Here is a 13255-nt window from a genome sequence, read left to right as displayed (position 1 = left end):
ATCTCTGTTGCCATTTTCAAACTAATAAACCTACAAAAGTGTTTATTCAAGATCATTCTATTTTTTAATGCCACATTTAAATATATGACAGTATAAATTAAAGCTGGACCATCATTCATGTTGCAAAGTTTATATGAATCTCAGTAAAACTTTCGATCTGAATGAAGAACCCAAAATAATCACAACCCACCCACAAAACAGCAGCACAACAGAATACTAAGCAAAGCATTAACAAAATTAAAAAAATGAAGAACAAGTGAGCAAGCACTGACCTTCGATCTGAGGCGGCGAGTAGAATCACCAGATGAATCTGCAAACACACAAAAAAGAGAGAACAGAGCAGTTGAGCAGAAACCCAAAAAGAGAGCGCATGAAAAAAATAAAAAAAACGAAGAACAGAGAGCAGTGAGCAGCTGCTGACCTTTGGCAACCAAACTAAGATGACGACGCGAGCAGAGCCGCAGAGGGTAGACGAAGACGACGGCGAGCAGAAGACAGGTTTAGGGCTTAGTGTGTGAAGGCTTCCATGGTTTGAAGAGGAGAAAGTGAAGGACTGAGCTGCTTTTTTCTTTATTTCAACCCTAAGCATACACGACACCGTTTATTTGTTTGACTGAAGGTTGCCCTTTCTTTTGAATTGATTGTTCTTTTTTTTGTGAATTTTTGATAAATTTAATAAGTAAAATTTACAAATTTGTAAAGTTGGTTCAGTGGCCAAGGGCTTTTTGCACAAACTTAAGGTCCTTGGTTCAACTCCCATATATAACATTTTTAAACATATATATAATACATATTATGAAGGGTGCGGGTAGGGCGGGTAGGGTTGAGGCTCAACCCGCACCCTACCCACTCCGCAAGTCAACCCGCTCCACGCTCAACCCTACCCGCAGCGGATCGGGTTGGCAACCCTACCCGACCGGGTTGGGTCGGGTTGGGTACCCGCGGATAGGGTCCATGCTGCCAGGCCTAACTCCAGGTTTAAAGCCTCAAAGACTTAGGCCACCTAAGAAGAATTGATATTGGATAACTTGGACTTTGTTAGTGTGGATATTAGCTATAGGACTTAAGGACATATGTTTTGTTATTTGGCTATTTATTTTTCTTGTTTAAAACCTCTCAATGACGATACAATGCTTTTAGTTTAAGGACAAATGTTCTTATTCTTTCTTGTCTTAGGATCACGTTGCTGACCATATTATGCTATCATTAGGTGTTAACTTGTTAAAGATGGATTGCTTATTTATTATTCTTATCAATATAATATATGAACATATATACTTTCTTTAAAGTTGGAAAAATGCATGTTATAGATATATTAATTTGTTACTTTGTTGTTTTGCACAAATGGCTATTTTATTTCATGAAAAAAATTTTAAATATTGATCATAATAATCTATTTTTATTTATCTTTAAAAGTGTTCAAATATTCAATATCATCCCATAACATAAACAACTCCTAAATAGCGCAAATCAGTCATAAGTTTCCTACATAATTATTGTGAACAAGGTTACAATTACAACCCTACAAAAAAAAAGCAAAAACACTACATCCAAAACTAATGCATCTGCTTTCACGGATTTTGAATCTACACGTCAACTTATTTTCTAATCCAATTAACCTATCCTCTAACTTTTTTACTTTATTATCCACCACATGACCATGACATTCAAGTTTTACCGTTGGTTGAATTTATCAATATTAATTAATTTAATTATTAATAAATAATATATTACCTTCAAATTTATCGGAGGATAAATTCGATGGTAAAAAATGCACGAAAAACAAATTCATAGGGCCATAGTTACAGTCGAAAAGACAGTAACGACCTCTAGAAATTCGTTAATTAGAAGTTTAAATTCGCTGCTAAATCTGCCGATAATTATTAGCAGACTAAAAAATTCATCGGTGAGGATTTTACCATTTAAATTTTTTCACCACAAAATCCGACGATAATAAATTTATTTATGAATTTTTTTGGTAATTCCGCTGCTAAATTTGACGATTTTCGGCCACTTCTTCTAGTGTCATACAGTTCGTATCTGATTTGGAAGAGAAGTGAGAGGTTTCAACTGAGATGAACAATCACCTCAAAATAATATAGGTTCTGGTTCAATGTAGTACATAAAACGATGTCATTTTTTGTGGATAAAGAGGGACAAATCAACCTTTGACCATTTTTCATTCGGCAACATGTCACTTAACGGTGACTTAGCATCCACATCAGCAACCTTAAGTGCCACGCAGGGGTCTTTCGTTAAGTTTAGTGAGGGAAGATGATAGAGGGGTTACCATGATTCATGGAAGACACAGACAGGGACCAGGATGAGTTTATTTTTTCAACATGGATCGCCTTCTCCTATTTTAGAATGGACAGGGACTGAATTGGATGTTTACTCTTCAAATATCAGTCATCTCCTAACCAACTGGATGATAAGATAAAGAACCAAACATGTACAAAGGGGAGCCGCAGGCTCTCCCAAGTACGATACACACACTTACTTCCATAAACTCTACCCCTAAGATCCATTCTGACTTGAGTATCGAAGTGTCTTTGCAGGTCACCCCTACTATTCACTCAATTGGATGAAAATCACAAAGATCGCCAGCTAGAAGAATAGCGGATCTCACTATTTTAGGTTACTCATGAACATCCATCTTCGAGAATAACAAAAAAATTCATATCCAAATTTTTTGGCCAACTAAAGCACTAATAAAGCATGGCAATTTTTCTCGGCGGGCGGGTATCCACAGGGAATTACTCGAAAGGGGACGAATTTGTAGGCCTTTTGCTACTTGCGGGGATAGAGACCCGTATAATAAATGGAGAGGGGGCGAGGATAGAGGTCTCCGTCCCATAGAGACTCATATAATACCCGTATTTAGAAAATAACTAAAATACCTTATATATTTATTAGTTTCAATGAAACCCTAAATCCTCAAACTGCTGTTACTCTCACTCACTCCCTCTCATTCAAACCATATCACAATTTAGATTCTCTCCACCTCTTCTCTTACTACTGTCCGCCACCCTCCTCTCCCCTTGTCGCCACCCTCCCCCTTCTCACTGCTTCCCCTTTCACTCTGAAGGCCACCACAATATTGTTGTTGCACGCTTAAGAAACATGCCAGAGGAGAACGTCTTGTCACACGCTTGATCCAGTCGAGGAGAACGTTGTTATCATGTGTTTGACTTAGTCGAGGAGGACGTTGTTGTCGCGTGCTTGAGACCGCCGAAGAAAATCGTCATGTCAAAGGCAGAACCGTTGTTGTCTTCGTCGCGTTAGAGGAGAATCATCTTCGTCACCGTTGTCAGCCTCTTCACCTCCATTCTTTCCTCTTTGTTTCTCTGCCGGTAGGTAATTCTCCTTTGCTACTTCATTTTCATTTATTTTTTCATGAATAAACTTTATGATTATGAGTTTCTTACTTCTGATGTTTCTAAGTTTTTAGGTAATTTTTTAATTAATTTTTATGATTTAATTTTATTAATTATTGACTGTACCATATTAATTTTGTTGATGTAAATGTAATTCTATGGAATATAAATTCTGAATTTTATTGTTGATTGTTGTTGTAAATGTGATTATGTAGTACCTTGTTAATTTTATTGTTATTTATGTAAATTTGTGTTTAATTATTGCTGATAGGTGATTAGAAATTATTAACTATTGTGGATCATCTTTATTTGTTTTTTAATTTTTATTTTATTTTTATTTTTTTAAATTTACAGAGACGCATAGAGAAGAGACGGTAACAAATTATAGAGACAGGGGCGGACAGCCGTCCCTATAAGACCGTTGCAATCCCTAGATACTAAAGCAAAAAAATAAAAAATATCGGGCATTTCTTTCTTAGAATCTTACTTTATAAGACCCCATTGAGTAATAGGGCTGGTAATATATACTTTACCTACGAGTATCTACTATCTAATTCAGACCAGCCTGTTTGGATAGGATTGCCTACCTGACTCACTGCAGGTAGAATAGAGTGCGGTGCGAGTTTGTCTGTGGGTAGTATAGAGTACAAATTCAGGGTATATCATATTCTATCCTACCTGCACTCCTAATATATATATAATGAAGAAAGTAAGTGTTAAATTCACAATTTCTTTTTTATAAAAACTTGAAATAATCACATTATTTATAATTTTATGTTGAATTTTTTTAAGATTTATTATTTTTAATTTTAAATTAAATTTAAATTTTTATTTTTTATTTTATTAATATGTATGAAATTTAAAATAATAAAATTTTATATTTACTTAATTTTTTTATTATTTCTACGAGTAAGGCCAAATTTAAAATTTTAGGATACAAGTAAAATTAGAGTTAAAAAATTATCAACCCAAAAATAAAATTAAAAAAAAAATTTCTGCTGAACTCTATCCTAATTCCTAACTCTCTCGGTTGCCAATCCTATTGAGTAGCTACTCGTGGATCCCAAAAGACCTATTCAATCTAGTTTTGTTTAAGTTTTAAAATTTTGATAAAAATTTAACCAATCCTGTTTAGGGTCAATTAATTAATCAATTAAAGCTGAATACGAAAGACCACGTAAGCCACAGCACATGAGATATGGGGCTGTGTGTCTATGGTGGACCCCTCAAGCGGAAGACGCGTAGATTATTGTGATTTGAACACGTGTACGGATGTGATGACGTTGGAATAAACAAATGGCAGCGTGATTAGCGAGTAGCGACGGGCCAGCTCAACAACCAGTCAACCACCACACCCGCAGCCAACCGTATATACGCCGTACGTATACGCTACCTTATACATACGACACGTGTATGGTGACGTGGACATTGCCCTGAGGCTCTCTCTTCCCTCTCCTCCTTCACCACCATCCTCCGCTCCGTTTCTTCCTTCTCAAACCAAAACAAGCCTCTTTCCCTCGCTTTTTTTAGAGTTAAAACAAAAAAATTCAGCGCTCAAGTTTCAAACTTTAAGCTTTTCTTTTTTTCCAATTGTTTTTGGTCTGTAATTTGAGAATACTTGAAGCTACCTGCACTGTTCTTGCTTTGTGTTTAGACTTTAGACCCTCTTTTGTTTTAATTTTGGGTTTTAGGTATCTTTCAGGTACGTGGAATTCTGCCATTTTTGCTTCTTCGAATTTCGCGAATTTTTTAGTGGATTTAGTTTGTACTTTGCATGGAAAGAGTAAATTGTGTGTTTCAGTTCAAATTTTCGTTCTGAAGGACCATCAATTTTCTGTGTTTTAGTTTCAGCTCTGGATTTCTAATTAGCCAAACAAAACGTCTTGAATTCTGAGTAATTTCCTCTGAATCTCCGTAGAATTGTGAATTTCTGTGCATTGATTTGCTTTAGTAAGAGTCTTTGATTTCCCCCTCGTGCTAATTTTTTGAAATTTAGTTTTTTTTTTTTTTTAGTGCAAGTTGCTTAAGAGGTAAGAACTAGAATTGGATCTTCGCTAAGAGCCTAAGACCTATAACTGTAAATCGTAATCTAATTAAGGTTCAGGTAGCAAAATTGAGGAGTTTCAAATTCAATACTCTTTCTCATCTCTAATTCATCATCTTTGACCCGTGTGAAAGTGGAAAAGAAAAAGATTGGGTTGGAAGGGCATTTTTGTCATCTACCTCCCGGGACGTGTTGTTGGCTTGGATTGTGTTTTTCTGTGTCTGTCTCTTTCTATCTGGCTTGTGGGGTAGTAAAAGGACAAGATTGACCCTTTATCATTCTCTCTTAGTCTCTTTTATACTCCTGTGTCTATAATTTCACTCTTTGTATTGTATGTCCTTTGGGATTGGATTATCTTATACCAGTGTAGCTTACCATTAGTGCTTCAGTCTTGAAACCTTTCCCTGAAAGCTATTTGTGAAATTCTGCTCTCTCTTAGGTACCAGAAAAGGTGAAATTCTGTCAGTGTTTTTCACTTTTTAGATCCCACTTTGCTTCTGAAGCATTTAACCTTAATTTAATAATGAAACCATTTAAGACCATGAGCTATTACACTTGTAGTTACTATAAATCAGACGGTTATTCTCATATGTAAATCTGAAATTTGGTTAACTTTGATAACTCCATTTTGAATTATTCAGTTTTGTTATCTTATGTGGGTTTCCTAGAGTATCCACTTTTGTTGCGACTTTCTTATATGTGTTTTTAGAGTTTGGCAAATGTCTCTTGCAATCATTACTATTACAATATTTGTAGGAAGCTATATCTTCAGCTTAGAAGTGTGTGTGTGTGTGTGTGTTTTTTTTTTTTTTTTTTTTTGGTGTCTAGCTTACAAGGTTAATCATCATAAGTCATTTTTGAAATCTTTGTTGTTTTCTTTGACAAGTCTTTCTTTTAGTTATTTGGGGCCTTTTTTCTCCTTTTCTGTTGGCATGATCGTTTGAATTTCTTTCATGTAATGATGTATGTCATTTCCGCACCTATATTTAACATATTTTTAGTTGTCATTCTTAAAATTATTTATGAAGTAGTAGGTTAAAAAGGTTTGAATTGCCTTTTGTCTGGATGACCTTTCTATAACATGGAGAACTCTATGATTTTTACATGAACGATTATGCTGTAGTAGTTATATATATATATATATATATATATAGGATCACTTGAAGAGTTTGAATGGAAAATAGACTGATTTTGTTAAATAAATTTTGCTTCTCAATCTGTAATATTTTCTATGGACAATAGCTGACAATTGACATAGCTCCTTTTAGTGCAGTTGAATAACTTTTTGGGGGAAGTAACACCGTCGCTTCACAGTTATTTGAGCCATAGTTATTCATTTGGAACCTACAATGGGAAACAGTGAGGAAGAGAAATCTAGTCAGACTGAAAAGACTTCTCCACCTGTAACTACTTTGATAAGCTCAGTAAAGATTCTATAGATGAGAATACATTTGGGAAAAACTTGCACCTTAATACTGTTGTACTTCCCTTTGAAACAGGAGCAGGCCAATATTCATGTCTATCCTGACTGGGCAGCCATGCAAGTTACCTACCCTTTCGCCTTTAATTCGTACACTGAAATTACAAATTGCTTTGCTGTTGGTTTTGATAATTGGTTATTAGTACAAGAATATTGATGATTTAATTTGCGTTGGCCGTAACTATTTTGCCCTTGGAAATTGCTTATGATGATTAAGAGCTTGTTATATTATTATCTTCAGATGTATTATGGGCCGAGAGTCGCCATACCACCATACTACAACCCTGCTGTGGCTTCTGGTCACACTCCTCACCCATACATGTGGGGGCCTCCTCAGGTATCAGCCGGAGGCAACTATTAATTCTACTATGTTTATCATTTTATCTTTGCTGGATATGATGGCAAGGATGATTAACTTGCCAACTTCTTCTATTTCTTTCAGCCTATGATGCCACCTTATGCAGCACTTTATTCACCTGGAGGGATTTATACTCATCCTGCCATTCCTATTGTAAGTCTAGCTACTTTCATGCAATTTATTTTATGGTTTTTGAAAAATTGGAGCTTGTCTTGTTCATTGCCCATGAATGTTTGGCTTCTATTGTAATGATATCAATCAATAGTTCAAATAGGATAAGAGAAACTAATATACTGAAATGTCAATTGTGTTTCCTTTGATCCTGTTTGTGTACCTAGATAATTGGAATATTTAGATTATTTTATTATCATAAAAGCTTTTCAGTCCTTAATTATATATGCTTTTTTTTTTGGTGTTGTAATTATTTAGGCTTTATTGGTTGGAATTATGTCTTATGTTCTTGTGAATTATATATTTCTAAAACATAGGGGTCACATCCACACGGACAAGGAGTTCCATCTTCACCTGCTGTAAGCTATGATGTTTTCTGAGATCAGTTCCTACTTTAGGCATAGAATGCTATTAATTTTTGTTTCATTTCTATTGGTGTGATGCTGAAGACTGGGACACCTCTAAGTATGGAGACGCCAGCAAAATCTGCGGGTTTGATGAAGAAACTGAAAGGGTTTGACGGGCTTGCAATGTCAATTGGGAATGGCCATACTGATAGTACAGAGCTTAGAACTGAAAACAAGCTGTCACACAGGTTTGTTAGTCTGTTTTCTTTCTTATATAAATTTCTGCAGATTCTTTTTTAATTTTTTTTTTAAATTCTTACATTGTGGGGTCATGGAGGGGAAATCAGATACTCTTTAGTGGGATTAAACTCAAATTTTTTCCCACTATTTAGAAGACTAGTCCATGAGTTAGTTATTCTATTAGGTGCTTGTGGATAACTAAGTTTTTGATGATATGAACAGTGTGGATACTGGGGGTTCTAGTGATGGAAGTGATGGCAACACTGTGGGGGTGAGAACTTGCTTGCAATTAGCAATTTTTTTTCATGCATTTGGTTGACCAAATTAAAGATTAAATTATGATATTTTCCGTCTTATGTTCAGGCTAATCAAACACCAAGGAAAAGAAGCTGTGAGAGAACACCAGCCACTAGTATGACTCTGTTCTTCACCAAGTGTCATATATTGATGAACAATAGAGTTGTCCTGGGATCACAATTATCCTTCTGATACCATCACTGCACTAATTTTCTCGACCAGTTAATTGAGTAGAGTCTTTATTAGTCTAATGTCAGATTATTTTAAACTTTGAGTTAAGATGAAAATTTACCCAAAAGTTTGTGATTAGTTCAATAAATGCAGTTCACTTTAACATGGGATTTTGCCTTTTATAGTATAGGTGCCGTGTCCTATGGTTGCAACTTTTTACCGAAATATCTTGCATCCGAAACTCATTTGTTATCTACAATCATCTGAAGCTACTCAATTTAGTCGGCAAGGTATTGACATAATATGTGCTGACGATCATGCTTTTTCCACATTGTACAATCAGATGAAGAAGGAAAACCTGAGATGCAAGCTAATCCAGTAACTCCAGCTTCTAACTCCAGCAATACTGTTTCAGGAAAGTTAGTTGGATCTGTAGTTTCTTCAGACACCACTACGGCGCTAGAGCTGAGGAACCCTACCAGTGTACATTCTAAAACAAATGCTGCAACTGCCCTGCAACCAGTATTGCCTGCTGAAGCTTGGATGCAGGTTTGCTCTGCATATAACTAATCATCCTAGTGGCTCAGATCAACAAAGATACTTGATCATATATAGTACAATACATATGATTGCGAAACACTTAATGATTAACTATTAGTAATGAAGTATCCTATTCTTTTACTGATGATAAAATATTTGTTGTCCTTGTTTGGATTCTTTAGAATGAACGTGAGCTGAAACGTGAGAGGAGAAAACAATCAAATCGAGATTCTGCTAGAAGGTCCAGACTGAGGAAGCAGGTATAGATGTTGGAAGTTCCTTTATGACATTTTTCAGTCTGTTTTCTCCTTGAGATTTCTGTATTGTCCAGTTTCTTTCTTCTCTCACATTTGGATGTACTCCACAAGCTGCATGTGCAGCAGTCCATGAAAAACAAATCATTGCACTGATATTGACCAACAAGCAATGACTAATGGATATTCCTCTGTTCAGGCAGAGACTGAAGAACTGGCACGAAAAGTTGAATCCTTGAGTGCCGAAAATGTGTTGCTGAAATCAGAAATAAATCGACTCGCTGAAAGTTCTGGAAAGATGAGGGTGGAAAATGCTACATTAGGGGTACTTTAACTGTTCTCAATATATATTTGTTTGTAGTACCTATGTCATTTCATAGGGGTGGTGCATTCTAGAGGTGGAAATGAGCTGAGCTGAGATATTCAGCTCACGAAAATTGGGCTCGGGTCACAATTTGATTTATTAATTTTATAAGTTAAAATGATCAAGTATATATATATAATCGAGCGAACTCAAAGCCAATGAACCAAGTCCGGCCCACAAGCTCATAAGCTCTAGCTATTAATGAGTCGAGTTCGAGTTGATTCATCAGTTGGTTTGACTTGGTTTTAGCCCTAATGCAATCCATGCATGATGTTGAGTAGTTTTACTTTTTGGATCAGGAAAAACTCAAAATCGTTCAGATGGTACAAACAGAAGGGATAATATTGAAGGGAATTGAAAGCAAGAGTGCAACACCTAAGAGTACAGAGAACTTATTATCAAGAGTCAACAATAATTCGAGTTCTAACGATACAAGCGGTGAGGACGAGAATGGTTTTTGTGACAAAAAATCAAACATTGGTCCAAAGTTGTATCAGCTACTGGATACAAGTCCTAGAGCTGATGCTGTAGCAGCCGGTTGAAAACTTTCCTTGTTGCAAGCACAAAATTACTGCTAACACACTGAGGGATGGATCAGCTGAATTTTAGTATTTACATCCATCGAAAACCAGAACTAATTATCCCTTCCTTATAATAAGCTATTTAGGCATAAGAGAAACTGTACTTTATTAGATTGACAAAGAATGTGTGATTTAAAGTTTGTAACTGTAAGGTGAGGAGAGTTAGAATTCTAGTTTAGAGAGGCTTGCTGAGCTGTCATATGATTGGGTGTTATTTAACGAGTGGTATGGAACTTCTCATGGTATTTCTCACTTTGTTTTAGTTCGGTTTCATTTTCTTGCAACCAATCTCTTCAAGTAACTATGTTTCTCATCGTTTTTATCTGTTATATATTTGCATAAACATTTTAAACCTAAAATTTCAAAGGATCGTTTCTTAGTAAAAGAATTAGAACCTAAAATGAGCTGATTGGTATTTATTGTGTATGCATAAAAATGTTGAATTATATGAAGAAGTGCATAAAATTGCCCTTTATATAAAGCTCCTTGACATTACTCTGACTCCTCTAAAATTATTTAGTTGCTTTAGAAAAAAAAAAGTAAGTTAATTTATACCATTAATCATCTTTGAATTAAGAGTATATGATTTACAAATAATAAATGTTATAAATTTAAAGGTGATCAAAGTATCATTTTATTACTTTACTAATATTGTCACTTTAAAAGATTTTTGTCTGTATAAAAAATACTTTCAATGCACTACATTACTAATTTCTAATGATGGTAAAAATTTGGAATATCTTTCAAAAACAAATGTGTTAGGTGTATATTAAAATTAATTATCAAAATCAATCATTAGTATAAAATATATGTTGAAATACGAAATATATATTAAAAATAAATTAAACAATAAATATATTTATACATAAATATATAACGAATCGATCCTGTAAATCTATGAAATTTTCAATAGAATCATTTATTTTATTATTAAGAATTTTGAATATAGCTAAAATGACTTTCACAAATTGTAAATACTAATTTATTAAGAATTAATCGAATTACTAATTTTAATAGTTGATCTTAGTATATAAATAACAATTTTACTTTCCAAATCCAACTTTTGAATATATTTTAAAATCCAACTTTTTATTTGTGAAAAATAAACATTTTACCACATTAATTTTCGTAATTCAATCAAATAATTTTCTCAAAAAATATTTTTTCATCACAAAATTCTAGATAAACCTATTTATCCTATTACTCTAACCTTTTTCTGTTTCTTTTTTCAATTCATTCATGTATGCTTCCACTTGTCTTATGCAAACGCTTTTTTCCACCTTTGAGATGAACTTATCCAAACGTTTTCTCATTTCTTTTGTAGTTTCTCCCCATAAATATGGCTTATTGTACGTTACCTTTTTTTAATGGAAAAGTGGTCCATTTGTGCTTTAGTTATGCACTTTTGAACGTGGATATGAACAATGAATTTGTTATTTGCTTGCCTAAAAATAATTTGCATAAATACGTGCACGTTTACAAATTTTTTAGAACTTTAAAAGATAGATTTATATACATCAATTAACAAGAAAAAATTAATTTAAACTAATTTTAAATTTACTTTTTCAAACAAAGAAAAAAAAAACTAAATTTCGAGAAACTTCAGATATTTAAATTAATCTTTAATTTTAAACATGTTCAACTATATGAAAAATCAAACTGTAAAAGTATTTTGCAAATGAGAAAAGCTTATAAAACCAATTTTTTTTCAGCTAATTCATTATTGGTTAAATAAAATATGTTCCTAACAATATTGCTTTTAAAAAGTCACCAAAAAATATTGCTTTTAAATAATCAGAAGTAGATAGACATTTAATTAATAGTGCCTTTAGTAAATGATTAACCACGCAGATGTTGTTATTTTCTTAGCAAAACACTTCTGCTTTAAGCCTTTAATTATTCAGATATATACTATATGCAATAAAAATAAATGATCTCGTTAATAATAACATCTTAAATACATTAACAGAAGTGCTCAATAAAAAGAATTTATAAAAAAAAATTCAAATTGTTCGAGTTTAACAATATTTAAGGGCTATTGTAAAAAACCTAAAAAAGAAAAAAAAAAGTTTATAAATGATTCATTCCTGGCTTGCAAAGTGTTGAATGAATTGAATGACACTTTAATGTTAGATCTAAACCATGTGCGAAACCTTATAGTACCTATACTAGTATAATAAACAATCATTAGGTTTCCGTATCTTACAATTGACCGTTAGATTCATCTAATTAACATTTATGGAGGTATATATGCATGCATTTAGATCCAATTCCAAATGTGTACACTTGATTGAAGTAACATATCAGTCACAAAGTCCAAATACAAGGGAAAAAATCTCTCAAGTCCTAATAAGAGATTTGCACTTTTAAATTAATTATTATTTTGCTTTCTTTATAATTTCCAAATAGGACAATAAACAGATAGAAAAATATTAAGTGATTAATATTTTTCTTTTATATTTTTTCTACATTTAAGTTAATACTAATTAACTTCTTAATTTATCTTATTAAAAATATTAACTCTCTAATATTCCTCGTATAAATATACTAACTTCATGAAATGTTTGTTATAAATTACTGTAAAAAAGAAAAAAAGATAAAAATTTTAAATCTTTATTTATAATAGAATTAGAGAAGTAATAGAAAAATAGTTAGTTTGATTTTATTTAGTAGTATATTTTATTTTAAGTGTTTTGATGTAGGACAGTTATATATCTTGTGTATATATAAGTTACTGCTGTAATTTTAGAAGTGTGTGAGTGTATTCGTTCTCTCTATTGTTTTTTAATTTTAACTTCTGCTTTCTATTTTTCTTTTCTGTTTTTTCTTTTTTTCTTTGGTGTTGTGCTCTCTCGTTCAAAATTGATAGTTCTAAAACTCCTTTATGGTATCAAAGTCTAGTCTTTCTTTCTTTTTGAAGATCCATGACCTCACCTTATGATAACTCTACTATTTCTAGTAACAAAGATCCAAATGCTGTCAATACAACTTTTAATCAGATTTCATTTCAAATTTTCAATCAAAAGTCCTT

At 33.2% G+C, this 13255-nt stretch overlaps 1 protein-coding gene across 10 annotated transcripts; it reads left to right on the top strand.

Moving 5' to 3' along the window:
- The first annotated feature begins 4717 nt into the window (after positions 1–4717).
- On the top strand, positions 4718–10508 carry LOC112798466 (common plant regulatory factor 1). 10 transcript variants are annotated; one of them, XM_072238047.1, is made up of 13 exons: positions 4718–5271; positions 6695–6824; positions 6921–6965; positions 7143–7238; positions 7344–7412; positions 7748–7789; positions 7880–8025; positions 8240–8288; positions 8381–8429; positions 8829–9034; positions 9208–9285; positions 9479–9604; positions 9943–10508. In XM_072238047.1, exons 2-13 carry the CDS (start codon positions 6771–6773, stop codon positions 10183–10185), a joined length of 1203 nt encoding a protein of 400 aa, XP_072094148.1. In that variant the 5' UTR covers positions 4718–5271; positions 6695–6770; the 3' UTR covers positions 10186–10508. The 10 variants fall into 10 exon arrangements, with proteins under 10 accessions (XP_072094148.1, XP_072094153.1, XP_025697404.1 ...); XM_072238052.1 differs by having other exon boundaries at positions 4778–5079; positions 6921–6961; XM_025841619.3 differs by having other exon boundaries at positions 4778–5079.
- The last annotated feature ends 2747 nt before the right edge of the window (positions 10509–13255 follow it).

Source organism: Arachis hypogaea, chromosome 1 (genome assembly GCF_003086295.3).
Source record: "Arachis hypogaea cultivar Tifrunner chromosome 1, arahy.Tifrunner.gnm2.J5K5, whole genome shotgun sequence".
Classification (NCBI taxonomy): domain Eukaryota; kingdom Viridiplantae; phylum Streptophyta; class Magnoliopsida; order Fabales; family Fabaceae; genus Arachis; species Arachis hypogaea.
The sequence above is the reverse complement of the archived record's forward strand: the minus strand, read 5'-3'. Positions and strand labels throughout refer to the sequence as shown.

Excerpts from the sequence above, each read along its gene's own strand:
- LOC112798466 (XM_072238047.1), top strand. The coding sequence starts at position 6,771 with ATGGGAAACAGTGAGGAAGAGAAATCTAGTCAGACTGAAAAGACTTCT. Across the intron at positions 8,026-8,239 it reads GAAAACAAGCTGTCACACAG|TGTGGATACTGGGGGTTCTA; the intron begins GTTTGTTAGTCT and ends TGATATGAACAG. Across the intron at positions 9,286-9,478 it reads GGTCCAGACTGAGGAAGCAG|GCAGAGACTGAAGAACTGGC; the intron begins GTATAGATGTTG and ends TCCTCTGTTCAG.